We start from the raw sequence: 26,712 nt of genomic DNA, 5'->3' as shown, positions 1-26,712 counted from the left end.
AGCAAAAATATCATTCTTCAAAGTAGAATTTTCACAGAAATTGGTGTTTGAGATGCTGGCTAGTACCAAGAGGTTTTAAAACTTAGAAACTAAACACTGCATGGCAGCAACTGCCATTATGTAGAAGGCTTGCAGGTGCTGGGTTGTAGAATGTGTCTGGATTCTTGCCCACAGGAGAGTCAAGTGTTTCTCATTTCCCTTATCAGAAACACCTCTCCTCCAGCAGAGGACAACAGTCAAGAAGGAGAATAATACCAGCAACAACTGATATCAGAAGAGGATTTGGAAGGACTCCTATGAAGAAGATAATAGTTGCCAGTAGGAGCAAGAAGGCCCCAAGGCAACTAATTTCTATTTTCAACTGTTTGAGATACTAAACCCAAAGGCATCTGGCTAAGAAGATACTTGGACAAATAATTCACAGCCCACCTCTTCTTGAGCTGAGTCCTTCATGGTGCAACTTAGGCAAAAATGGATGTCTAAAAGTTTATTCCGCAATAGTGCATCAAATCCCTCTCCCAATGTGATCTGAGAAATGCTCCTTAGGAACAGCACCCAGACTGAGCCTCTCTTTCCTTACCAGTAAAAACACTGTCTGTTCCAGGAATTTGTGATATCCAATGAGCTCCCATGTTTTAAGGATCAGCCTTGGACACTTTTTTGCCTGAATAAGAACCCAAGTGCAATAATATATTTTCTTCTCTCACTTTCAAAGAAAGTTTCCAAACCAAAGTGTGGCCAGGATGGAACATTGTTATGATCAAAGCCCTCTCTTGCAGCCCTACAAACAGTGTTCCAAAGTGAGACCCTTAGAGCTCTCCTGGAGCAGCAGCTGTGACCAGCAAAGCCCCTGTGAGTGGGGCCTCTCAGAGCCAGGGGACTCCCACGTTTGCTGTATTTGGAAGATCCCCCGACTCCTTGAGGCTCCACCCTTCACAAAGGCATCTGAAGTGGGTATTTCACTGCTCTGAGGGGAATTTTTCACCTTGTACAGGCTCTTTGTGCCTGTGTGCATGCAAGTGTGCATATTCTGTACTAAGTGAAATGCTGCTCCTCCAGATTTTCTAAGTACTTTAGATTTATAAGTTAGGTCTGTAAGTAAGTTACTGTTGTGGTATAGTAAATCCTATATGAATCCTTTGCTAATACATTTAACTTCAGTTATAAGTTATGTGGCATAGTTTTTGGTTTATTTTGGACAGGACTGATTGAGTCCAGGTTTTCATTTGCTTTTCCTCAGTGTGTCCTTAAGACTGAACCTTGCCAACAAACCTTGTCCTGCTGTTGCTTTTATACAGGACCTGTTTTTACCAATACTTTTGCTGGTGATGCTTTAAGCAATCTGAAAACCTTCTTTAGTCTCTGTAGTGACAGAGACTACATTATGTCTGAAGCACAAACTAGTGGCTGAGATGAGACAATAAGCCCACAAAACTCCTCCTTTTCAAAACAGAGCAGGCATTAGGACCACAAAAAGTTTTAGACGAAAACAGTTTGGAAGGATTACATTAAATATCTTTAACTTGAAATGTGATCTATTCACTACCTTGTACTGTACCTCAACTCTGTTTCTGTCCAGGAGTCCTTCATGTTTACTAAAGATGTGTGATTCATACATAGAAGGCTGATCTTAAAAACTGCTAACAGGAGCAACAAAAACTCTAAACCAGTTTCTATTCTTAGCTTTCCGGGGCAGAGTCAGATATTAGATGATAGAGTAACCATATAAATACTTGAATAGAGGATCCCTGCTACACCTCCTTCTGAAGAGAATACTACATTTATGGATAAATATGCAAAACTGAAAATGCAAGAAGAACAGGCACAAACATCTGTTGACTCCCACAGCACATGAGCACTTGAAAATGGATACAATCTGCTCCTTCAAGACATTGATAAAAGTAAGTTGGAAGTATTTCTGAGCTACACCTATTTAATGGAAAATTCTCTTTATCATGTGTCTTGGAAATGAAAGGGTTATCTCCTCATGTACTAAAGATAACAGAAGCAATGTAATTTTGACTAGTCCCAAGGGCTTTTATTTTTTCTTTATCAGCTGTTCAACATTGAATAAAGTATACCAATGTATAAGTACAAAAGTCAGCAAGTATGAAAAAGTAATCCTTTGGACTTAACTTTACAGTGACAAAGAAACACAGAGAACAGTGGAAACTTATTTCTGAAAGACCTTGCTCTAACAGAACTGTACCTAAAATCCAGTTGTGAGAAATCCAACAATGTCCAATTCTGTAAAAGCCTGTGAATGCAGTGCCTGAATGTCAATTTTGTATCAGCTCATAATTTAAATTCAGCCTTCATCATCACTGCTGCTCCAAGCATCTTCATATGCTGGATTGACATGTTGTTGAGGCAGAGACTAGGGAAAATAAAAATTCTCAGTGTTTTGCTTAATTAAAAATACTACAATGAAATAAGGGAAAAGCTAAATGCACTTTTAAAATGACTACATGTAGACAAACTATTCTCTCATCAGTACTGGATTATTTTTAACTACTTTTTTAGAAATTCTGGTGATTTGAGACATGATAAATTACGAAAAGAAATAGTACTGTATTTAATTTCAATTTCAGCATAAAATATCTGGAGGACTGACTGGAAGTATTACAAGTATTTGGTACAAAATGTAACAAATGTTACAACAGTGTTTATTGTGTGCCACTGCTTTAATTTAGATCACAATATCCTCAGCCCATCATAACTTAGCATTGCAGTTTCATACAGGCCAGGCAGCCCTGGCCTCTATTCACATCCAAGAAATATTTCTCACCTCAACCCCACCAGAGTCCAACTAAAGGGTTTGTGTAGCTATGCAGTGCAGTGAACACAATGACTTAGGGTAACTTATTTTTCTTGTTTATTTCTATTCTGGGTTCAGATTCTGGTCATACAAGCACTCAAATGCCTATTCTAGCACCTGAGAGGATACATGAATTAATGGCCTGTGGGCAGCAAAACAGCTTCTTACAGAGAAATCTCATCTACAGGGCTCATCTACAGCATTTGCAAACACCAGCTGTAATTTAACAGATTTCAAAACAATGGCATATACTACATACTGCCACTGTGTCAAATTTAAAGGAGCAGTTCTAATCAGAGCTAAGTAAATAATGTTGTTGCTGTGGGTTTTTGTTTTCCAGACTAAGAAAAATCTAATTTATTCACATCAAAATTTTCATGGCAAAAATGTTAATTTCAGGTCAACACAATTTGCGTTTAGGGTATAAGACCTTTGGAACTATATTTTTCTTCTCTGCTTAAGTGCAGATAGTTTTGAAATATAAAAACTTACAAAAAGCAAATGTTACAACAATTTTATGTTTCTTATAATTTCTCCATCTAAAATGGAATTATGCTGAAATTTTAAAAACTGGAATTTTCACATGCTATAGGCCAAAACATTAATACACCCTCATTTTTCAACATCAGTACAGTTTGCCAGACTCTGATCCGGTAATGGTTTCAGTTCCTTAAAATACAGACTTTTTGGCATTCAGGCTGTTCACTGAAATATTTCTTGTCTGAGAGAGAGAAAGTACTCTACTGGAAAATAGAGTTTTTAAAATTACATTTAATCTTCCCTGCAATCACCCTGAATGTCTTGCCCTGGGCCTTTGATTTTCACATCATAAATATTTGTGTATGAAGTGTGGTATCCCTAATCTTACTACTTAATACACAGTATATTCTTAAACAATTTAAAATACAATCTAGCACCTCTACAATTCCAAAACAGGACAAACTGCAGAAAGCAGTTTGGAAATTAAAGAAGCAGAATTTGAAAGACGCAGAGTCAAATGACATGAACTACTCTTAAATAAGGAGGAAGGTAGCAGCCTCCAAAAGTTTTGACTACACTACAAGAGAAAATGTGTTCTCAAAACCCTACAAGGATCAAAAGATTGCACAAAAATAATAGGTGATTCTCCTCTTAATTAGAAATTGTTAAAAATATTGGTGGTGAATCACATACTTCATATTGACTTTACACACAACCTACCCAAGTATAACAGCCACGAAAAAGTACAGTTCAAACTCAAAAATTCACTACCTTTTCAGATGCATCATCAGGAACTGGCTCTCGTGGAGCTGGTATCCATGCAAGGATATTGCAGTCTTTGCTACCACTATAAAGTTCCTGTAAAAAACAAGCAAAAGTTACTTTCACACAAATTTAGTGAATAGTGACACAGATATCATACTGGGCAGAAAAAAGGGTAGTGAATATTATTTTAAAATAAAGGCAAATAGTAAATTTCTAATTTATATTATAAATCTGGATAAGTAGTATTTTAAATAATATGCCAAAACAAAATTAATATGTTTTTATATTTTTTCCCAGATTGCTCACCAAAACAGCAAAACCACACTGAAATGAACTGTGTTGCTTAAATACATTTTTCTTCTTCCCTCTCTCTAATCTCCCGAAAAGACAACTATTTTAACAGTTAGGCACCTTAAGAGATTGTTTATGGACAAGTAAAAAACCTGAAAAAACCACACAAACAAAAAAAAAAAAAAAAAGAGAAATTTTTTTTATAATTAAAAACCAGGAATAAATTCAGAAGAATCAAGAATCTAGTAAGACACATCAGAAAAGAGAATATGTATGGAACAAAGAAGTATTAAGCAAATATAGTCCTAGGGAAGGAAAAGAAAAAAGTAGAGTACAGTATGAGGCTTGTACCCTGTTGGGAAGACATGGATGTAAGAATAAGACTAATTTATAATTTTAATATAAATAACTCTTATAAATTGTTACAGTAATGACTAAGGACTGAGATCCCATTGCACAAGGTGCCCTGCAACACATGGAAACAAATAGTTCTTATATCAAATAGCCCTAAGTCAAATATATCTTAATTTTCTTACTGTTCTTACTAAAGACCAAGTGTGTAGTTCTGTACTAGAGGAAATACAGACTTCTCTGTCACTCTAAGATGAGAAAATTTTGCTGGTGAGAAATCCTAACACCATCTTTGCAGTAAATTTTGCACCTATAACACCTGCACTTTCCGACACGCTTAAATTAACAGGTATGAAGATATTCTCATATGCCTTCAACACTGAATTATATTCCTGCTTATTATATGCTATGTCTGACAACACTTGAGTATTGTTATGTATTTAACTTCCTGAGTGAGACATGTGAGTTTTTTTGTAGTATTCAGCTCCACAGTATGAAGAATGAAAGCTGTGCTTTATGTATGCTGGTTTTTACACTTAAACTAGCAACTCTCTGCATATGTGCACTTTGTGAGTATGTTGATTCAGTGTAAGCTCAATATATTATCACAGGTCTGTCTTTGCAGGAAGTCTCCTATATAATTTATATATAATTAGAACTGCATGAGTTATGTTGACATTTGGTAAAGAAATTTAATGCTCAATTCCTATAAACATTTATGTGGGTAATCTAATCAAGTGAGCTGCCATACTTTTCTAAAGCTGGTACTATGCATGAAGTTGCTCATGCATAAAGAACATACAAGATAAGAGTGTACAATTTTAAGAGACATAACCATCCTACTTACCTTGCTTAAAAGAAGATATGGTCACCAAAGTATAGCTGAAACTCTACTTTATTCTGTCAGCAAGCAGTACTCTGCTTGGGCCTTCTGTCTTTGATAGAATCTAGAATATCACTAAGAACTTCAAAAGATCTTTCTATGCCAAAATATCTCCTTATGAGCAATGTCACAGTGACATCTGCATTCTTCCATTTTAATCCTTCTTATCACTTGTCTCACTTTCTGATCCTGGTATGGTAAGATCTTCGGCCAATATCCACTGCATTAAGCAATACTTAAAATTAATTACTACTACCTGAACTGGTGACTCACACCATAAGTCAGTCAAAAGAAGAGCTAGTGACCTCTATGTAGAATTATGTTATAATACAGGACATGCTCTGTGCATGTTTATAGTACAATATATGGAAAGACTGCAAATAAAACCTAATTTAACTACCAGTTAACTTTATGTAATAGCATACTACTGGATTTGCCAAATACCTTTGCAGATGTCACTAGCATTCTTGAGCAGTATGAGCAGCAGTGTGATTTAAATAAAAATTGCTTCCTGTTGCACACCTACTATTTTATGACATGTTATTCATACGTGATGATTTACGCGATTTTTTTTTCTGAAAGGGAAACATAGGTCTTGTTTGTTTATTTAAATCATTCTAAGCAGGCACACCGGTATCTAGTATGTTAGATCCAACTGTAAACATCATCTAAGATATTGCACAATGAAGATTTTCTCTTCCACACCACCCTTGAAATTACTGACCTCCTATTAAATTAATGCTTCTTATTAAAGGGCTAAATTCTGCAGTTCTTATTACTCAAGCAGTCTAACATCTTATTAACTTTATAGAGATATTTACGTAAGAACAGTACAGGCAAACAATAATATAGTGGATTTTATGGCTCTGTTCCTAGGATCAGAAAAGGCATATATACACACATTAACTAAAGCTCATACCACTCTCTGGAGACAGCTCTGTACTGCACCTCAAACACAAAAGGTATTTCACACAAACATGCTAATTAATTTGGATAAGAACAGATAAAGACTAGTGGAATTGAATTTCAAATAGCTAGCTCCTTGGTTATCAGTGATCGTGTTTGATTATATGGTTCCAAGCAAAGATAAGACACTTCTCATCTCAAATACATATTCTATATAAATTCAAATACATAACTGGTGCAAAATTTAAGTTTATTCTTAGAGCCTATTCTAGTTACAAGGTGAAACAAAGATAGCAATTAAAATACAGTTAATGAACAAGAACATCATGAAGGACTGACAGCAATCAATACTAAAAAGGAATTCTGAACACGGTAAAAAACAGTGAGAAAAACCTAAGGACCAGATTTAAGGATGGGTAGGACACAAATCAGTCACCAGGGTTAAAGACAGCAGGAAAAGTTTATAAGACTGTTAATGTGAAGAACACTTAACAACAACAGAGAATACTACATGGAAATGGCCAGAACTACAGAAAAGATGTAGATCTTGTTTCTCATGAACACAGAATAATAAAGTCCAATTAAGTGCTAACGAGTAACAGAAAAGTTACAAAGCCACTGCTACACATTTCACCACTGTATATATAGCTTACATCACAGATGTAAGCTATGGATACAGAAGAACCATCAAGCAAAACTTCCAGCTTGCTTAATTATATTTTGATATGTATTTAAAAATTCCAAAGCTGAAAGTGAGCTGATATGCCATTCAGAAAGAAAAAAAAAAAGGCAGAATAATATAGACAAGAATGAAGTGATGTTTTTTAATCCCAAACATGACAATGGAGAAGATTATCGAATTATTAAGTTACTGTAGAATTAAAATATAGATATATAAATATCACTCGAGAATTTGCAATAGAGCATGTTTTGTTAAGGAAAAGTGATTTTACTTAAAACTAGTAACAAAATACAAATGTACAGCTGGGAATAACTTTGCAGCATGTTGATTTAATAAGACTTGAGAGAGTAAAATAGAAGAGGTGACTACAAATTTTACAAACAATATTACATTCTCAGGAAAGAATTTTTACTGGCAAAATTGTAATTTATATCGGAATTACATGAAGACTGATGAATGCACTTAGTTGTATCAAGATAGGATAAGATACTTGGAAGTACATGTGTGAACACTGAAAATAACAGTAGCACTACCTTTGGTATTGAAATCCTGATTAGGATGTGTGGATTTGGCATGGCCTGGTTTATTGGTAGCAGGGGAGGGCCACAGGAGTAGCTTCTGTGAGAAGCAGCTAGGAGCTTCAACCATGTCCAACAGAGCCAGCATCTGATGGCTCTGAAGATGGATATGCTGTGGGCTCAGTTAAAGAGGTTGGTAATGCCTCTGTGATGACATTTAAGAAGAAAATCAAAACAGCGCACCTTTTTTTCCCTGGGGAGGTGAGGCACCATGGATGCCACCATCTTGGTGCAGCCCATGGCTTCCCCTTGCTGGCCCCTGCCCCTGGCCAGCCGTGCTGCGGGCAGAGAGGGCAGGGGCAGCAGCAGCTTCCCCTTCCAGCACCCGCAGCAGGTGAGGCGTCAAACACCGCCTGCGGCAGCCACCGCTGCTCACGTGCTGCTGGCCCGGCCACACGGCTGAGGGCGCAAACACGGGGAACGGCACCCAACCTGGATGAGATCGACTTCCCAGCACTGGGGGATCCTGTGGGAATCTGAATTTGTGGAACTTGTTGGCAATGGTACCTATGAGCAGCAGTTTTTCTTCTAGACAGAGAAGAGGAGGTGAGAACATGTGAGGGAAAAGAACATGGCAGCACCAAGGTCAGTGGAGAAGGAGGGGGAGGAGGTGCTCCAGGTGCTGGAGCCAAGATTCCTCTGCAAGTGAGGACCATGGTGAAACAGGCTGTTCCCCTGTAATGCATGAAGTCCACAGGGGATGCAGAGATCCACCGTGGGAAAAATGCTCATGCTGGAGTGGGTGGATGCAAAGAAAGCTGTGATCTAGTGGGAAACCTGTCCAGAAAAAAAGGGCTCCTGCTTCCAGAGACAGAGAGCCCTTGCTTCCAAAGCAGAGCAGCCTATCCTTAGAGGACTGCACCCTGTGGAAAAGTGACCCACACCACACCAGTTTTTGGGAAGACTGTTTGCCCATGGGAGGGATCCCACAGCATGGCAGAGGAAAGACTCCTCATCCTGAGTGAACAGAAGGTGATCTCCAGTGATGAACTAACCAAATCCCCATGTCCTGCCTCCCTCCACTGTCACTGAGACAGAAGGAGGGGGTGAGGGGAAAAAAGGTGTTTTAAAGGCTTATTTTACTTCTCATTATCCTCCTATGACTCTGATAATAATAAATTTACTTTATGTCTTTAAATTTGAACCTGTTTTGCCCTTAGAATGTTTTTCTCCCAATCCTTAACCCAACTTATGAGCTTTTAGTTGTCTTTTTTTCTCTCTCCTCTGCCCAACTGTAGCAGGAGAGGGTAAGCAAACAACTCTTGTGGGTGCCTGGTATTAAGCCAGTGCCAAATCATGACATATAGCAATGTAGTTTCTCAGACTACCTATTTAATACAACTGAAAGCACAGCATTTATGAAAAAAGAAAATCCAGTCACACTTTCACAGTACAGCACTGAACTCTGGAAAAGGGTGCTTCTGAAAGAGAATCAGGAGTCACATCAGAAAAGCAAATGAAGTTGTTGACAAACATCACAAACTTCTAGATACAGTGACTGCTGTAGTTCTTGTGTGCATATGCACACGAGTGATCCTTTACCATGGATCTCAAATGCCAAGGTAGAGACACCACATGTAAAACAAGTAAAACGTGTTTTACAAAGAGAGACCTAATTAGCCTCACCTCTTCAGTTTATCAAAAAGAACACCAAAGATAACTTTATATAAACACACGAGAAGTTTTGTTGGGAAACTATTCTTGAAAAGACAAAAAGCTTTTCAAGAACATTCTGGAAAATATGTTCTTTAGCCACAATGTGAATATTGCAGTCGATGTATCTCACTGACTATTAGTATCAGAACTGCCTTCCAGATCTAGCAAAGTTTATTAGCTTAAGGTCCACTCATGTCCATAATGTGACCACAATTTTCAGTGACGTCTGTCTCAGTAATACAGTCTCAGTGATTCAATCAAAGCTACTGGGCACAAAGCAGAAGCTACCAGAGTCACTTCTATGATGAGAGGTCATAAAATGGTATCTACACACCCCTTCTGCCTCAAGTATTCCTACCTGATACTCAGAAACAGCAGGAAAAGAAGGTAGAGCTGGGACATGAAGTATGATCCTTAATACAGGGGGGCAACTATGTAATGGCCTGAAAATCCATACTATCATACATTCTGCACTTGGCACAATACATGCCATATGAACAATCTGTTCTAAAGTAACTCATAACAAATTAATTTTTGTTGTCCTTAAGTCTTTTATTACAAGAGAAAAATACACCAGAGTGGGATAGGAAAAGGAAAAAAAGGCAGAGAAGAAAAAAAATCTGTCAGTACCATGAGTCCCTGTAATGCTATGGTATTTCTCAGCTGAAATATTCTCTGATAAATTTAAGAATCTCACAATGTTATCAGCACTTTATCCAATGTGTAACTACAGGCACTTGAGCAAGATCCCCTTAGCAAAGTATTTGAGAGCCTTCTCAGTACTCACTGCAGTACTAATGCACTTCACAGTCTTTCTTAATGTGATTAGTCTCTGAGAAAGATAACTCCTCTTCCATTTTACAGAAAACAAAAGTCTTCACACATATGCTTTATTAATGATTACACAAGTCAAAAAATTACTAAAGGTATATTGAGAAGTTACATACGTGAGACAAAACAAGCAGTGGAAGGAATCTAATCCAGAAAATGTCATCCCAAAAGCTTGACTAAACTTTTCCTGGATGACACATAAGACACATCTTATGATCTTTGATTAAAGCATATCCCTGAAAAGTGAATGCTTTTATAGTGCAAATGGTATGTCAATCTGCATAAATATTCCTGCTTGTCTGGAATACTGCTTGTATTTTACTTACCTGAAAATGAGGTTGAAATACACAGCAGTTGACAGTACTATAGTGCCCTCTAAGCATAGTTATCAGCTCTCCTGTGAAAACTGTATAAACAGCAATGGTACTTCCATACGGAACAAAGGCAAACTCTGGATTACAGCCACAAGAGATGGCAAATTTGAGTCCTTTCCTACTTTCATTACAGACTTTCCCATAGTTTACCTGCAAAATGAAAGATCACATAGATTACATAGTCAGCTATTAAGTAAAATCCCAGGAAATTATATTAAAAGGTCAATTTTACTTCATGTTTAACACTCAATAAAATTAATTTCGGGTTATGTTAATAAATCTCATGATATTTCAAAGTACAGATGCCTAACAAGATAATTATTTTTATGTTCAATAAAGTTTACTCTTCTTAATATCAATTTAGAAATAAAGAAAAGAAAGAAAAGAAAGAAAGAAAAGAAAGAAAGAAAGAAAGAAAAGAAAGAAAAGAAAGAAAAGAAAGAAAAGAAAGAAAAGAAAGAAAAGAAAGAAAAGAAAGAAAAGAAAGAAAGAAAAGAAAGAAAGAAAAGAAAGAAAGAAAAGAAAGAAAGAAAAGAAAGAAAGAAAAGAAAGAAAAGAAACAAAGAAAAGAAAGAAAGAAAGAAAGAAAGAAAGAAAGAAAGAAAAGGAAGAAAGAAAAGAAAGCAAGCAAGAAAGGCCTTAAAACTAGCAATTCCACACTAAGAAATAGGATTTCAACAGGCTGTTGCATGCCAGATCTGCATCAAGCACCTAAACCCTCACTGAAATTAGACATGGTTCAGGAATTACCACCTGTTGTGGTTTAGGAATGGTGTTTTCAATTTAGTACACTCACTCTCCTGCCTATTCAAAACACAACAGGCAGACATCATGGATTAAGCTAAGAACAATTTACTAGAAATAGCAATAAAAAAACCAAACAGTAAAAGCAACAATTAGTAACAAAAGGTATTAGTAACAAAAGGTATGAGACAATGAAATTATTTACAAGTTCAACAAAAAAGTACTGGACCATTTTCTCCCAGGGCAGCTTTGGTAGGAAAAATTTCTAAGACTTTAAAGGTGAGGTGTAAGGGAAGTCTTGCAAATTAAAATAGTATAAAAGTACCTTATTAACACCTGTACTAATGTCTCAAACTATAGTTTCATAGAGTTTCAAGCTCTTGACAAGTTTTATACAGATAAAAATCTCATAAAAGATTGAAAGTGAAGTTTCCGAAAATGTTTGGAAATATTCCAGTTGGCTATATGAGTCTAATTAGGTTCTATCAGACATCAGAAGTATATTTATGAAGTGACAGAGAAATATATTCATGGAAAAAGTCCAGCCTTCCTCGAAACAAGTCAATTAAAACAAAGCATTACAATTTGGACTATTTTTTTATGAAGAAAATGCATTGTGTTAGAATATTTACACTATGAACTTCACAAATTTCTTAGCTTATAGTCAAAAGATTTCACAATTGGAATTGTTTTCCTTCTTAACTCTATGCCTTCAGTTTTAGGTGGGGAGATTTAAGATTAACACAGAGAGCTTTGCTAATATTGTACACAGCAGTGACATTGCTAAAAGAAAATAATATGTATGGCTTTGTTTCTATGCCTTTTGAAAGATATAGAAAAGAAAGATTTAGGTCAAAAGGGTGGACTAGTCAGGGAAATAAAAGGACTATGGTGTAAACTTGTAATACTTGTACATGCATTCATTTCTTTGCTGATGCCTTAAAATTATTTTAAGCAATACCTCTGGGCAGTGTGTGAAAATACAGTACTCTGGACAATACAACTCTGAACTTCAAAAAGCAAAGCAGGGTCAAGCTATTCCACACCAGATTAGAAAACTGTAAAATAGCCTATGAAACAAGTAAATGAACTAACAGGCACAGAAAAATCAAAATCCAGTGATCCAGCTGGTAACAGGAGAGTGAACAAACTGCATTATCTACTTTGGTGGTCATTTGAAGATGGGAAGATGTTTGTGTATGAGGTGCTGAGAACAAGGTGGCAAATATAGGTAGGATGGAGAGAAATCTTTTTATTTAAATATCTATACAGAATTATTTTTGCTCTGTTCAGAAACTAAGCAGCACAATTAAAAGATTTCTGAGGTATAGCAAAATTTCTTTCTTTCCTGATAGCAATGACAGACCATAATTACAGCTGACTAAAATTCCATGGACACTGACTTACCTAGTTTGTTCGTCTTTCAAAATAAACAAAGAAAACTATTTTCTTTACCGAACAGAAAAATAAAACAAGAACCTTCAGCACAAAAAAAATTCAAAAGCCATTGAAAAGACTGCAATATCAGTAGAGGTTTAGCACATTTCCCACCCCTCATTCCTGCTGCTGTGTGATTCCAACACAAATCTGGAAGAATGGATGAATAGATATTTTTAATACTGTAACGCAACTTCACAGGAGAGATTCCACAAAAACAGAAGGAGATTTGCAAGAAAGCCAGGCAGCCAGTGAAACTCTCAGGTATGGCCAACTGCTTTATGGATAGCACATTGGCAACTAATAGTTTAAAAAACCCCAAAACTTTCTACCAACAGTCACAGCTTATTCAAGTTTTTATTACTGTATGAAATATTCATAGCTATACTCTCAAATTTATGAACTTAGAGTTACCATATTAAATTTTTAAGTAGATTAGGCTTCTTCATACTCTTTTCTTTACAATAAGTAGAAGATAAGAAGTCTGAAAGAAAACAATGTTCACCAAATGACCTAGTGATGAAATTAGGCAGTTACATCCTTTATGAAAGTGAAATCCAAGTTGTACTGACAAGTGCAAAAATTATAAATCTCTTAAAATTAAATGAAAGGAAAAATGCATCTGAAGTGCCTTGAAAACTTACTAAGGTGTTTTCTCCAGTGGAGCTATTCCAGAGTCGCATTCGATCATCTGTACCAACGGTTAGCAGGTGAAGTCCATCATTTGTATAGCATAAACCATTAACTCTCCCATTGTGAGCAGTGTTTGCTGCGGGGGGGGGGGGGGGGGGAAAAGAGCTGCCTCAGGTCTCTAGACAAAAGTTACTACATTGTATACATTTTTACTTCAATGTGGAGCAGTGGAAGCACTGTTTGAATGGTAACATTCAGTTAAAAACATTTTAATTTTTTGTTTATAAAAGCATGTGGCCCGCTAACAGCCACCAGCCGTGCTCCTCAGGGCGCAGTTCAAGGGCCAGTTCTGTCCAATCTATCATCTAGTTGTTGATGCCCCCAGCCTGTCAGCGTTCCAGGGGCATTTGGACAACACCCTCAACAACATGCTGTAGCTTTTGGCCAGCTCTGAAGCAGTCAGGGTAAGGTCTCTCTGTACAATACTGCAGTACCTAATTTAGACATACCTTTCAAGTAGAAATACAACTGCTTTTTAAAGATTTTATTAGAAAATAATTATTACCTGCTATTGGTTTAGTTCATATACATTTCAATAAATTAAATACCCTAGCCTATACAATTGATATTAGACAACCAAAAAATCATCTTGAACCTGTCTGACGAAAATAAAGTTGAAAAGAAAGATGTTGTGATCGAACAAGTCAACATGTTTTTCAAAGGAATGTATGAAATGGCACTAGTCGTCTTTGGAGTTACATCAAATTTTGGTTTTCATTAAACAGTCTTTCTTCTTTTTTGTCCAAGTACCAGCTTTCTTTTGAAAGTTTTCCTCTCAAAAATTTTTTTAACTTCAATCAATTTTGTATTTACATAAAGGTTTATCCACAGCATAAATGAATTCTTCCCCTCACAAAAAAGATAACAGAATTTTCCATTTTAGAGGAAAGCCATTAAGAATAGATACACTGCTATTGTTTAGGCAATCTCTCTAAACAAGATCCCAAACAACAAAAACTGACTCTATAACAGAAGTAAATGAACAAAGCTGAATGGCCTCTGTTGTGTATTAAGTCACAACTGGACTATCACTACTCCCCTTGCTGGTCTTAGTATTTCAAAACATAAATGAAATATAAGAATGGCTTTAGTTACATATGAATTACCACCAGTTATATTATGTATTACCTGCCTCAGAAGATGCTTTGGACTTTTCTCCATTGTACTGATCAAGCGTACTTAGACATCCAGAAGCTCTCCTCACATCCCATAATTTCACTCTACCATCAGCACTAAGAAAAACAGATTTGCTAAGATTAGGGAAACTGAATGCACTACGGTTCAGGAACTGTCTCTGGTCAACACACCTGGCATTCACCTTGGTCCACAACTGTTCTCATTGTGTGGGCACACTCAAGTCAACAGAATTCCATTAAAAACATTTAAGGCAGACTTCAGACTTTCATTTCCAGGTATTAATAACTTCAGCTGGTATACTATCAGGACCTAACAGTGAATCATCATCTGTAACACAATACACTTACCTCTTTGATTACAACGTAACACCCTTGCATACACACATAGCTTGAGAATAAACTTGCTAAATCTTCTGTTGCCTAAACTGTAACTACAGACTCCAGCATTGTCTGTAATAGTGGTCTGAGAATTTGGGGTTTTGCTATCACAGATCTATTGTATGACTGGTACAAAAGCTGTCTCCAAGCAAACAATTTTTCATCTGCTACAACAAGACAAAAACAACAAAAACCCCACAAATAAACAAACACAATCAAAGCAATCCCTAAACAACACACTGTTAAAACATATTCCAACTTTGATAATCCTTTCAGAAAGCCTGCGTTCAGAAACCAAAGGTTTGCGAATCTGGTAACTTCACTGAACTGATAAAACTGCCATTCCACTAAACTTATGAAATAGCTGTTCTTCTCTGCAAAAGAAAAAAAAAACATGGCATCTAAAACGCAAGAAGAGAAATGTCACACAATAATCAAAAGCTAAGTTGTGAAAGTTATAGAATAGCCAAGAGGATTTTTTACATTAAAAACATCTGGACAGAAAACAAAGAAAGCCCAGGAATATCAACATACAATCCATATTCACTGAATTACAGTCACTTGGAAAGTTACATCAGCTAAGCTACCCAAGTTATTCTTTTTGACATTAAGTGTGATTACCAGAATGGTAATTCAAGCTAATAATGTTTTACTTTTATTACAACATGGATTAGCAACGCATAAACTAAGAAACAGTAATAAGTGAGTATATCCTTAATATTCTACCATTTTCCTATATCAGTAGTTACAGTTAGTATTTCAAAACTCTGTACAAACTTGCTATAAAATAAGCATGACTTGTTGACAGATCTTCAGGTTTGTTTTTCTAGGGAAAAGCTATAAAATTGTGAACAGTTAAAGTAAACAAAGAAAACTAACTCCAGAAGTACATTTGAATTGAAGTAAGTATGCCTAAAAAATGTATAAAATTTTTACTGACCAATATTCCAGTGCATGTAACAGTTCAGCAACATCCTTACCTTCCTGTTGCCAAAACATATTCATGACGTGGAGACCAAGACACTGCCAATACTTCTTGTCTGTGACCTAAGAATTACATGAAAAAGCATATTATACACACCATTTTGTGTAAATAACTGAAAGTAAAAGTAAATATTTAGTTGTATAGGATTCATCAAGCCAGAATAATAATTCAAACTGTAACATCAATTTATATTTTGTGAAACTACATTATTTTGGGACAGAAGTTATTTCTGTCTCTTCTTCTTCTTCCCTGAATGGGATTGTAGTGAGCAGAAAGTGATACACACAGTATTACATGTGTATAATTTTTGATAATAAAGATGTACAAACACATTTTGATAATAAAGATGTGCAAAACACATTACAACTCAATCACAGCTTTTAGTACAGCACTGGTATTTTCATACAGGGAAGGAACTTTCCATTTATTTTTCTTCAAATCCTTTAATAATGTTAAATTTAAACTATATCTACCTTACATATTTACAATTAAAACTTTACTTGTTTTATCCTCTAAGAGTTTTGTCCTGAATTTGTGGTATTTTTTTCCCTTAACTATTAAAGTATCAAGGAAGCTAGTGAAGGGTGTTCCTTGCAGAGGTCCTGCAAGGAAAGCTGAGGGAGCTGAGGGTTTTCAGTCTGGAGAAAAGGAGATTTGAGGGGACCTTACTGCTCTCAAAAACCACCTGAAAAAAAACAGGTGGGGGGTCAATCTCCCAAGTAACATACAACAGGAGAGGAAGTGTCCTCAAGTTGCACCAATGGAGGTTTTGACTGGCTGTTAGGAAAAATTCCCATACTTTACAAATAAAATTCTGGCAGGAACAGGTTGCCCAGGGCAGTGGTTGAGTCGCTACCCATTAGATATGCAAAAGATGTATAGATGTGCCACTCAGAGATGTAGTTCAGTGGTGGATTTGGCATTGCTGGGTTAAGAGTTGGACTCAACGATCTGAAAGGTCTTTTAGTACATGAATGTACATGTTTTTTGGTTTTGTTTTTTATACACACACATGCACATACCCACACTTTAAAACTTGGCAAGTTATGTTAAATAAGTACAGAAAATGGGAAGGATAAGATGTCCTAAATGGAAAGACTGCAATCATGCTTCACACCATAACAGAAACATATTACTGAAAAATAAACTAAATCATAAAATACATTCTTGCTAACGCAGTTTATAGGTTGTGCAAACCACCTTGTTCCTGGTGCATCTTCTAGTAGGTGCTTTCCCATTATCTGAATTACTCAAATCACTGCAATGACCAGGATAATAAGAAAAGCCTCCAAGATACAGGTATTACAGGATACACTTAGAAGGCTCAGAGCAGACAGATTTATTGGGATCCATTAATTAAACTACAGCCATGCATATACCTCTATTTCAGCTGCTAGACTTAGCCTATGTGAAAATATCCGTACATATGGTCAAGACACTACTGATTGCTTCAGTTCTGCAAGGAAGATTATCCGTAATTAATAACATATTCTCCTTCCACTTATTCCTCCAATATTGCACTTGAGGTAACAGGCTACCACAGGTTGTGTACAAAGACACAGCGGAAATTGTGCCTGGAAAGCATTAATTCTTATGTAAAAATTAAGAAACCCTAATGAAACCAAACAGAATCTTTAGAGAACTGTTTTGGTCACTGCCCTGTCTGGAGCTTTTAGTTCTAGGAACAGAACATGAGATGCTTGTTCATAGAAGTTCAACAGCTTAAGCTCTGCATCACAAAAAAAATCACCTAGGCTCCTTTGAGACTTAGCTGACCAGTGAAGAAATAAAGCTGCATTTGCACATTGCTGTGTCTGAGTTAATGTTTCTCTACAGTTGAAGCATGAAGATTTGCTTCATGACTGCCTTCTCTTGAGCATGTGTATATATACTGACACTCCAGAAAGTACACATTAGAAAAGGGCCACCAAAGGCAAATTCTTACTGAGTGACAAAAGTAATGGATTATGGAACAATAAAACATTACATTTAACTGAATTAGGAAAATAGAAATTATTTGGTAATATCCTTCTACAGAAAGGTTGTTCTACAGAAATGAGAAACTTCTAAACAAACCCATTAAAACATCTCCATGGGATACTTTCTTAAAAGCAATGAAATTTTCTTTTTGTTTCTTTTCTGGAGGGTGGTGGGGAGCTTCTCTTGTTTTACTTGGTTTTCTTTATTAAAGACCATGTAGAACACAACTTGTTGACTCCATAACCCCCCAAACCAATGACTATATTTAACCATAAATAGTAATCAGTATTGATTACACCATGAAAATGTCCAAACATCAGTAGTAACTGCTCATTAATTAATGTTTGTATTCTGCAATTCAATAGCTCTAGAAAAACACCCAGAAGAACCTCTTGCCACTGTGTAACTTTCACAACTGGCTACAAATAAATTACTCATGTTACTGACAAAGAATACATTGTATATAGTGTTTCTTTACAGGACTTGTTTTTACTCAAAGTAGTTATTGTTTAACAATTATGTTTCAGACTAAAAAGTACCCTGCAGAATGTGAGAACTGGATCCAGACTTCAAGTCACAGAGCTGTACTTTGGGGCTTTTGGTACCAACTGTAACAAGAGAAACAAAGACAGCTAAAAAACCTCCCAGCATCTGAAAGAACAACAACAAAAAAATCTTAGCAATGGCAAAAAAAAAAAAAAAAAAGAAGAAAAATGCTAGCTGCATAACTGCTCATTCAGTCAGAGCAATGCTTCTATTAATATGATGCTTTATGCTTAATCCTTCTAATAATAGATTTACATTTTTAGTCCAAACAAATTTACCATGTAAAAAACAAAATTTAGAAATTGGAAGTAAACAGGATCATACTTGGGAAACTTAAAAATATCTCCTCAAATATTTTTTTTGCTAAACATAGTTTAATTGTATACATGTAGCAATACACAGATCTATTTACAAAATTTACTATATTTGGATCTAATAACATTTAAATGATAACTTATCTAATGAAAGAATCTAATTACAGCTAAGAATTTTATCAGTAAGGAGAACTGATTGATGCATTATTTCAGAAGAACAAATATGATACTCTCATTGACATCATCCAAATAATAGACAGTATTTTATCGTACTACTAAATTTACATCTTATCAAGACTTGATTTATGTAAAAATAAAGAGTAGGGGAAAAAACCCAACTGAAATATTACTTGCTTATTATTATAAACCTTATCTATCTCTATATATATCTGTTTCTTAAAAACAGATACATACCTGCTATTAAACAGTGCTTTGTAGCAATTGGAGACATATGATGGCTATAGACTGTTCCCTCAAAATGAAATATATCTGCAGGCTGATAATAAAAATATTAAATTAATTACAATGCAAATATATTAGCAGAATGTAGATGCTCACCATTATTTTTCAAGTAACAGCTAAAAGTAAGACAAATAGAAATATTACTATTTACATAGTAATGATAACTCTCCTGGTTAGAAGCCAGATAACACAAACATCACAGAGCAAGCCTGTTTCCAACAGCAGGACAGCACCAGAACTCAGAGATGACCCAAAAGACAGACCATGAAAACTGACAAATGAGAAGCATGCATGGAAATTATGACAGTTACCAAAATTTAATAAAGCTAGTAAGTAAACAAAAAGGTTGTAATATAGAAATAGTGTCAACAGGAAGAAGGCACATCAGACTAAGTTTAAAGACCCTTTTTATTCACAAATACCACACACTATTTTCAACTCCCAAAAATATAAAGTAGTTCCATATAAAACTATTATCTGCCTCATGACTATTTAAAACCAATGGGACATATTTACTTTAATAAACTTGAATATTTACTTTAATAAGTACAATTTCTTCCAGGTAAACTACTTTTTTTGTGTCATTCTAAAATATTGTGTATTAAAAATCTCTCAAAACTGAGTTGTCTGTACTTTCAAAAACACCATTAAGTGGCAGAACAGGTCATTTAATAACTTTTATGTGTACACTGTGTCTTTCAAGAGATGGTCACAAAACTATCCATCTGGAGACTTAATTTTTTAATGAGATTTAGCAACTGCAAACATAGCTTTATATCTTAAAAAAAAAAAAAAAAAGAAAGGAAACCACACCAAACAAGCTAATTTTTTCCATATTACATCCCTAGAATGACAGACCTCTTTTCAAAAAAATATTTCGCCATGTGTGAAAAAGCAGTCAAATACTATCAATGTAAATTCCAAATCCTATGACTCAATGTAAATGTTCATAGGGAACAGGACAAACCACAGCCATGAATTCACAGTCCAACACAAGATGTCAGGATTACTGAATCAAAGCAACAAAAATTCCTAAATAATCTGTTTACCTTATTAATGTCAGTTACATTGGTTAGTGTGGTTTTAATGGTTTCTCTCATTATCTACTGATTTTTAGAAATGGTGTTTATAGTGCTTACAACAGCAGAATTCAGAACCTGCATCCTGTATGCCAAGACCACCAGTCCTTCAAAAGTACTGGTTATTAGATGCTGGTTATTAAAAATAAGTAGCCACTGCCATTAGACTCAACAATCCCCAAGAATGAACAGCAGACTAGACCTTGCTGGACAGGTTTACCCAGCAAGGTAAAATTCAACTAGCTGTATTCCTGTTCACTGCAAAAGCAGAAAGGAACTGTTCCAAGGGTTCCAGGCTCTCCTAAAGTTTAGACATTCAGTCTTCAGAAATGGGCAGGTACACATCAAGGTGTACACAAATTCCAGGACCACACCACCCTGCTGCTGCACCCACAGTTCTAACAGGTAGCTGGTTTTCATCTTCAGGATGCATAGTTCTGTTCACCTCTGTGAGAATTTCAGATACACAGTAAATAACGTACACAAAGAAGGTTGCAATCTGTAGAAACTCTCTTACTTGTAAAGTGTTTGTATCCCATATTTTCAAGGTTTTATCAAATGAGCTCGATGTAAACATGCCAGTGTCATGAGGATACCACTGGACTGTCTCCACACTGAATTTATGTACATCAGGATGACTCCTAAAATCAAGAAAAATATTCCTACTGGTTAAGAGCTTTGATAATCATCTTGTAGTTGTCTTGGCATTTGATGACAAGTTGAAAACATAAACATTTTTCTTAATTTGTCCTGAGGTTTTCAAGAAGAACTATATTTTTGTTGGCTTGATTTTCATTCAACTAATATTCATTACTTTGAAGAGTCTTCATTTCAAGAAACTACAGATCATTACCTTTTCAAAATATAATAACTGTAGCATATCTCAAGACACTAATAAAGCATAAAAACTCTTTTGAAATATTTAAGTTGCAATGTTTACAAATCTTATGTTAAATGTGATGGCTTAACACTACCAACCATTTATGCTTCTTAGAAATGAATCCATTGAAAAATACAATCACACATGCAGTTCAAAAAATTCATTAGTATTAACGAATAATTACAGCTACACATTTATTGGCAATTCCTGTCTGACAAAGTCACCAGAGAGCAGTCAGCTATGTTACTGAGAGTCATTTATATTTGCATTCAGAAATCAAAGAGGAAGAACAATAGGAAACTTTCAAGTGAACTACGGATATTTAGAGATTGCAATACAATTAATAATAAACTGTGGCAGAAAGAACAGGCAGCAGAGCCAATCTTGACAGCTCCAGGATACAGACTCAACTGACCAGGCTCTGAATAATGCATGTCATTCAAATACCTGGTAGACGACTCATATCTGAGCTGGATGCACATGGATCCAGCTTCAGGGGCCCAAAATCAACTGTTTGCTTACTCTACAATCTGCAGTGGGATGAGGGAGAGCATACAAATGGTGAAGGTGTGAAAAGTTGTGGATTGAGAAAAATACATTTTTGTAAGTGAAAGGGAACAAATCAAAACAAACCCTGTGAACCCAGGGAAAAAACAAACAAACAAACAAACAAACCCCCACAGTGCAGGAATGTGCCCCCTGTTGACAGAGTGACAAAACTATCTTTTGTCCCCTCAAAAAGGAAAGAAGCCTAGAAATTTCTCTCCTGGATTAGATGAAAAAGCTGCCTAATAGGCCTAGGGGACTCCATCTCAAACTTAAAAATAGCTAATTGGACAGAAGCCAAAAAGTCCCACCTGGGCAATTTACTAGAAAAAGAAGTGAAGAAGCTAATCACTATGGTGAGGTATTTTACCAAGAGCAAGAATCTCTTGCACCTGGCTTGGTTTTTCTCTATTTGTTATTTTGCCTTTTATTAAATCCTTTTGTTTCCAACACTACAACAGAAGCCATCCTGCTGATTTTTAGGTCTCCAAGGGTAGCTAAGCTCATCTTGGGTATGTTATAGACCCAAGTGTTAAGAGCTTATGAGACCTGGCTTGAAGAAGTTCCTATAACACCCAACCAGTGAAGTGATGCCAAAGTAACCCCTTACCACAGGCTTAGATGGCTGCACATGGCACTTTACGGTATGGAATATCAGTATGTCTCAACGTGGGTCAGGTGTTCCAGCTGTTTCCTCATAGCCTACTGTCCACCCCCTGAGGGGGCAGTGAGGAATGGTGATTGCCTTGACACTACCAAGCACTGGTCAGCACTCCCTAAAACATCAGTGTGCTATCAAGACTGGTCACAAGTCTGAAACGTACTACTATACAAACTATAGTAGTATAGACGAAGGAAATTAATTCCATCTCAGCTAAATGCAGTACTTATATGGCAAAACTGCAGCTAGAAAAGGCTCCATGATATTTCATTACGTCAGCTCTTATCTTTGCATTGTTCTATCAAATGTCCTGGCCTCCACAAGCCAGGAGTAAGTATTAGTAAGTACTGCAGGGGTATCATTATGCAAACAGAGATGCAGATCTTCAATACTGCCACGTATAGAAGAGTATGCGCTTCTCAGTGTACCTATGCCTGGCCTAAATTTGTCTACTGCATAACACTACCTTTTAAAGGCAGGAGTGGATCATCACAAAGGAAAATCAAAACCTTTCACCTCTGAAGGGGATTAAACTTCTCAATAGGACGCTGACATCTCAATATGCTGAATTCAAAATAACTAAATGCGTGACAACAGTCTTATGCACTGTTGTAAGCTGTATGTCAAAGTGGATTATGATGAAGGGAGAAAACAATACATACTTGCTCTTCTAAAAAGAGTGTTAGCATACCTTTAAAATATCCCATTCAACACTTGTGATTTGTCTTTGAACAGACCCAAACTCTTGACTGAAAGAGGGCCTTCAATTCAAAAGTGCTGAAGCGCCATTTTTAACAACTCAGCCTCAGCTGTTTATTGAACTGTCTCCTCACACTTATAACATTGGTTCCTTCTCAGTCAAGAATACAGGTCAACAGTAAATGTTATTTAACGCAACACAGTCTCTCAAATAAGTTGTACTGTTGATGCAGAATAATGTTTTCACAATCCAATCAGCTCGCTCACTACTCCTGAAAATCTCTTGTGCATGATGGACAGCATGGCTGCATAAACAAACCTCACTTCCTCTAGGCAAACAAGGAAGGATGTGACTGGTATCCTGGGAACAGGATGGGGAGCTCTAAACAATAACACTCTGACTTATTAAGGAACAAAAAACCAGTCACAATAAATAGTGACTTAAATAAACTGAAACATCCTCTATGATCTTCCCTTTTGGCTTTCAGAAATAATCAATGGTTTCAAATGGATATATTACTTCAGTGGGAGGGTGCTAATGAAAAAGACCATTAATTGATCACAGATGCACTTAGCATAGTCCAAACCTATGTTTCTTTAGCACTTACTTCTATGCAAGCTCAACTATGCATGCCCTGATGACAGCTACAGTCACAAGGGAAGACAAAAAAACCATTACTCATTGAAATTTGAGAGGTAATTTGGGTTAATACAACTGAATTTCAAAGGAATTCCAGTTCTGCTGGTACTTAGTCAATTTTACCTATGATTCCATGAGCAGCACAGCCACACCTTTTGTGTTAACAATACACAATGCTTCACTATATGATATATACCCAGTCACTGCATTAGAATTAAACTACAATAGAACTATACTCATCCTCTGGAATATAGAGTATGCACCTGAAAAGACGGAAATAAATGGAAGACTACTGATGCCAACATTGAATGAGGGCAACAAGGATACATTTGTGAATGCAACAATATCAAAACCTAAGGCATTTGCCTGAGCAAAATATTTCTCATTTTGAGATTCATCCTAATGAAAACTTGGAAATCATGCATAATGGTAAAGGATGAGCTTTCTATGAGATCCTCTTGTGATTTTGTATTTGTGGACAACATTATTGTAGACACAAGTAATCACTCTCATATTTGTACTATAACTTTGCCAACATGTAATTTAAGTATGTAATTTAAGTTATTCAGATCCTATTGTATCCTATCAAAATATTAGAATCTAATTATACTCTGATTCAAGATTGCAGCCTACTCCCATTGGTATGAACCTCATGCTGCTAAAGAAATTGTTAGAGCATGAAGACCTTAGCTGTTTGTTGACAACAAATGCAAAAAAAATGGACAACGTATTTTATTTACTGTCCATCATGATGTGGAAGAGACAAATCACATGATGAAGTATGTGAATAAAGTGGTGGGATACCCTTTTTGGATGGTCACTAAAAGCTACCAGAATTCTCAACAGTGCTTCACCCTGCTGTCATGTTGCTGATAGTAACTCTTTTGCTTTTTGTTCTAATAATCATACTGTATGTTAAGATTTGGATAATTAGAAACAATTAGCCTGTTGGCTACCCTCAGTAATACCAGATAACCACACAATAGAAATGTATTAGATGATCTGCACTGTATAAAAGTGTGAAACATTCTCAGTTTGGATATTGTGAAGTTTGAGTGACTAGTCATGATTGGAATATGCGGAAAGATGGCTGGGGGTAAAATGGGAGGAAACTGCAAAGCTATATTCACATCCTAACAGAAGTTATAATGATATGGGAATTATAGGGTAAAGTGCAGTTGCTTCTTCAGGATGGAATGTGGTGAGCATGACTGAAAGCAATTCCACAATGATTCCCCATACAAACAGCCTGCAACCTCAACCACCTGCGAAGGGGGATGAAGTGGGGGGTGGAGCCAAGACTCCATGGCCAGGCACCATTGAAATCCCTGCAGGGAGGGGAACGTTGTATCTGATAAACCACATATCACCTGTTTCCCAAGGGAGAGAAGATGTCTTTCTGTCGAACCAGCAATTGTGGTTAAATAGCTCTTCTTGGATGAAATTGGTTCATTATTATCTAACTGTAATACTAATGCAGACCCCCAACCCAAAGTTCAAAATCACAGAATATTCTCAGTTGGAAGGCAGACACAAGGATGATCGAGTCCAACTCTTAAGTGAATAGCCCATACAGGAATCAAACCCACAACCCTGGCATTACTAGCACCATGATCTAAATCAACTCAGCTAACTTCAACTTACCCACCACCAGGGTAAGACCACCCCTCACTGAGCATGTGCTCTGCATTTTATTGACTGCAGCTTTAAGAGAAAAGGGAGAGAATTTTACACCATTTAGTCACAAAGGTACAATACCTCAAGCTCCAAATAAACATAATGGAATTGTACAAAAGTAAGTCAAAAATTGTGAAGTTAGGGAAGATTCCACTATAACTTCTGAGATCAGCCAATAAGAGGATCTGTCTTCATCCCCAGAGGAATGCCTGTTAGTAAGAACCCTACTCTATGTGCGTCCTATTAGGGATTAAATCTTGTCTGTATATTGGCCTGAACGTGTGTTAGCAGTCAGAAACTATCTATCACTGGCAGGGCTTAAACCTTAACCTGTCACAATTTTCTCTCATTAATAAAGAATGTTATTCCATAGTTAGAGTGAGTCTTTCATGGACACTAGCATGCACTGGCAGTGGGTAATGTACTTGGAAAAAGTGGGAAACCCCGCTGAGGGGGTCTCTCTTATGCTGTTGGTGTGTGTCCCTGAACAAGTCAGTTGAACCACCCTCTGATCCAGCAGGACTATTCAGTGAAGGCTCCCTATAAGAGGGTGCTGAGGGGCTGGTTGGACACAAAGGTCTCAGCTTTTCCAGGGCAGTGACAGACTAATCTAAAACTACAGGTTGAGGAAATTTTTCCTTTTCATACGACATCTTATAGTTCTGATTTCATCTGAGCTAATAAAATTTTCTGCTCACTTGGGTTGCTACAAAGCAAAAAAGACACCTTTAGGAGAGTTAGCCTGAAGCCAGCACTGACAATACTAAGCAAGAGATATTGAGCAACTTTTGAGCTTAGTTTAATGACTTCTGCATTGCTCTTCCACCTCTGATGCATATCCTAGAATGGCCTGTTACTCTGGCACAGTGCTAAAAGTCAACAAATTTTATGCCTCTATTCTTCAGGGAGGTGTGCTGGTTTTGGCTGGAGTAGAATCAATTTTTTTCACAGTGCCTAGCATGGGATACATTTTGGATTTGTGCTGAACAGAGTTAGTACATAGGGGTGCTTTTGTTATTGCTGAGCAGGGCGTACAGAGAGCCAAGGCCTTTTCTGCTTTTCATACTGACATGCTAGTGAGGGGACTGGGAGTGCCTGGGAGGAGCCAGAACAGGTGACCCCAGCTGACCAAAGGGATATTCCAGACCATGTGACATCAAGCTCAGTATATAAAGCTGGGGGTAGCAAGGAAAGAGGAGGAGACACATTTGAAATTATGGCATTTGTCTTCCTGAATAAT

The 26,712-nt window shown here is 36.5% G+C and overlaps 1 protein-coding gene across 2 annotated transcripts in view; it reads right to left on the bottom strand.

Moving 5' to 3' along the window:
- Nucleotides 1–2,013: 2,013 nt before the first annotated feature.
- The window catches only part of ERCC8 (ERCC excision repair 8, CSA ubiquitin ligase complex subunit), a 29,986-nt gene continuing 5,287 nt past the window's right edge, over nt 2,014–26,712 (bottom strand). For both annotated transcript variants that reach the window (XM_058044066.1, XM_058044067.1), the window contains exons 4-12: nt 20,887–21,010; nt 19,243–19,324; nt 18,508–18,576; nt 15,984–16,050; nt 14,618–14,721; nt 13,441–13,565; nt 10,568–10,765; nt 4,070–4,156; nt 2,014–2,377 (exon numbers count right to left, since the gene is read on the bottom strand). In XM_058044066.1, coding sequence (XP_057900049.1) covers nt 2,309–2,377; nt 4,070–4,156; nt 10,568–10,765; nt 13,441–13,565; nt 14,618–14,721; nt 15,984–16,050; nt 18,508–18,576; nt 19,243–19,324; nt 20,887–21,010 — 925 coding nt within the window. In that variant the 3' untranslated portion in view covers nt 2,014–2,308. The remainder of the gene's footprint in view (nt 2,378–4,069; nt 4,157–10,567; nt 10,766–13,440; nt 13,566–14,617; nt 14,722–15,983; nt 16,051–18,507; nt 18,577–19,242; nt 19,325–20,886; nt 21,011–26,712) is intronic.

The sequence above is a fragment of the Melospiza georgiana genome, chromosome Z (genome assembly GCF_028018845.1).
Source record: "Melospiza georgiana isolate bMelGeo1 chromosome Z, bMelGeo1.pri, whole genome shotgun sequence".
Lineage (NCBI taxonomy): Eukaryota > Metazoa > Chordata > Aves > Passeriformes > Passerellidae > Melospiza > Melospiza georgiana.
This window is presented reverse-complemented; position numbering and strand designations above follow the sequence as displayed.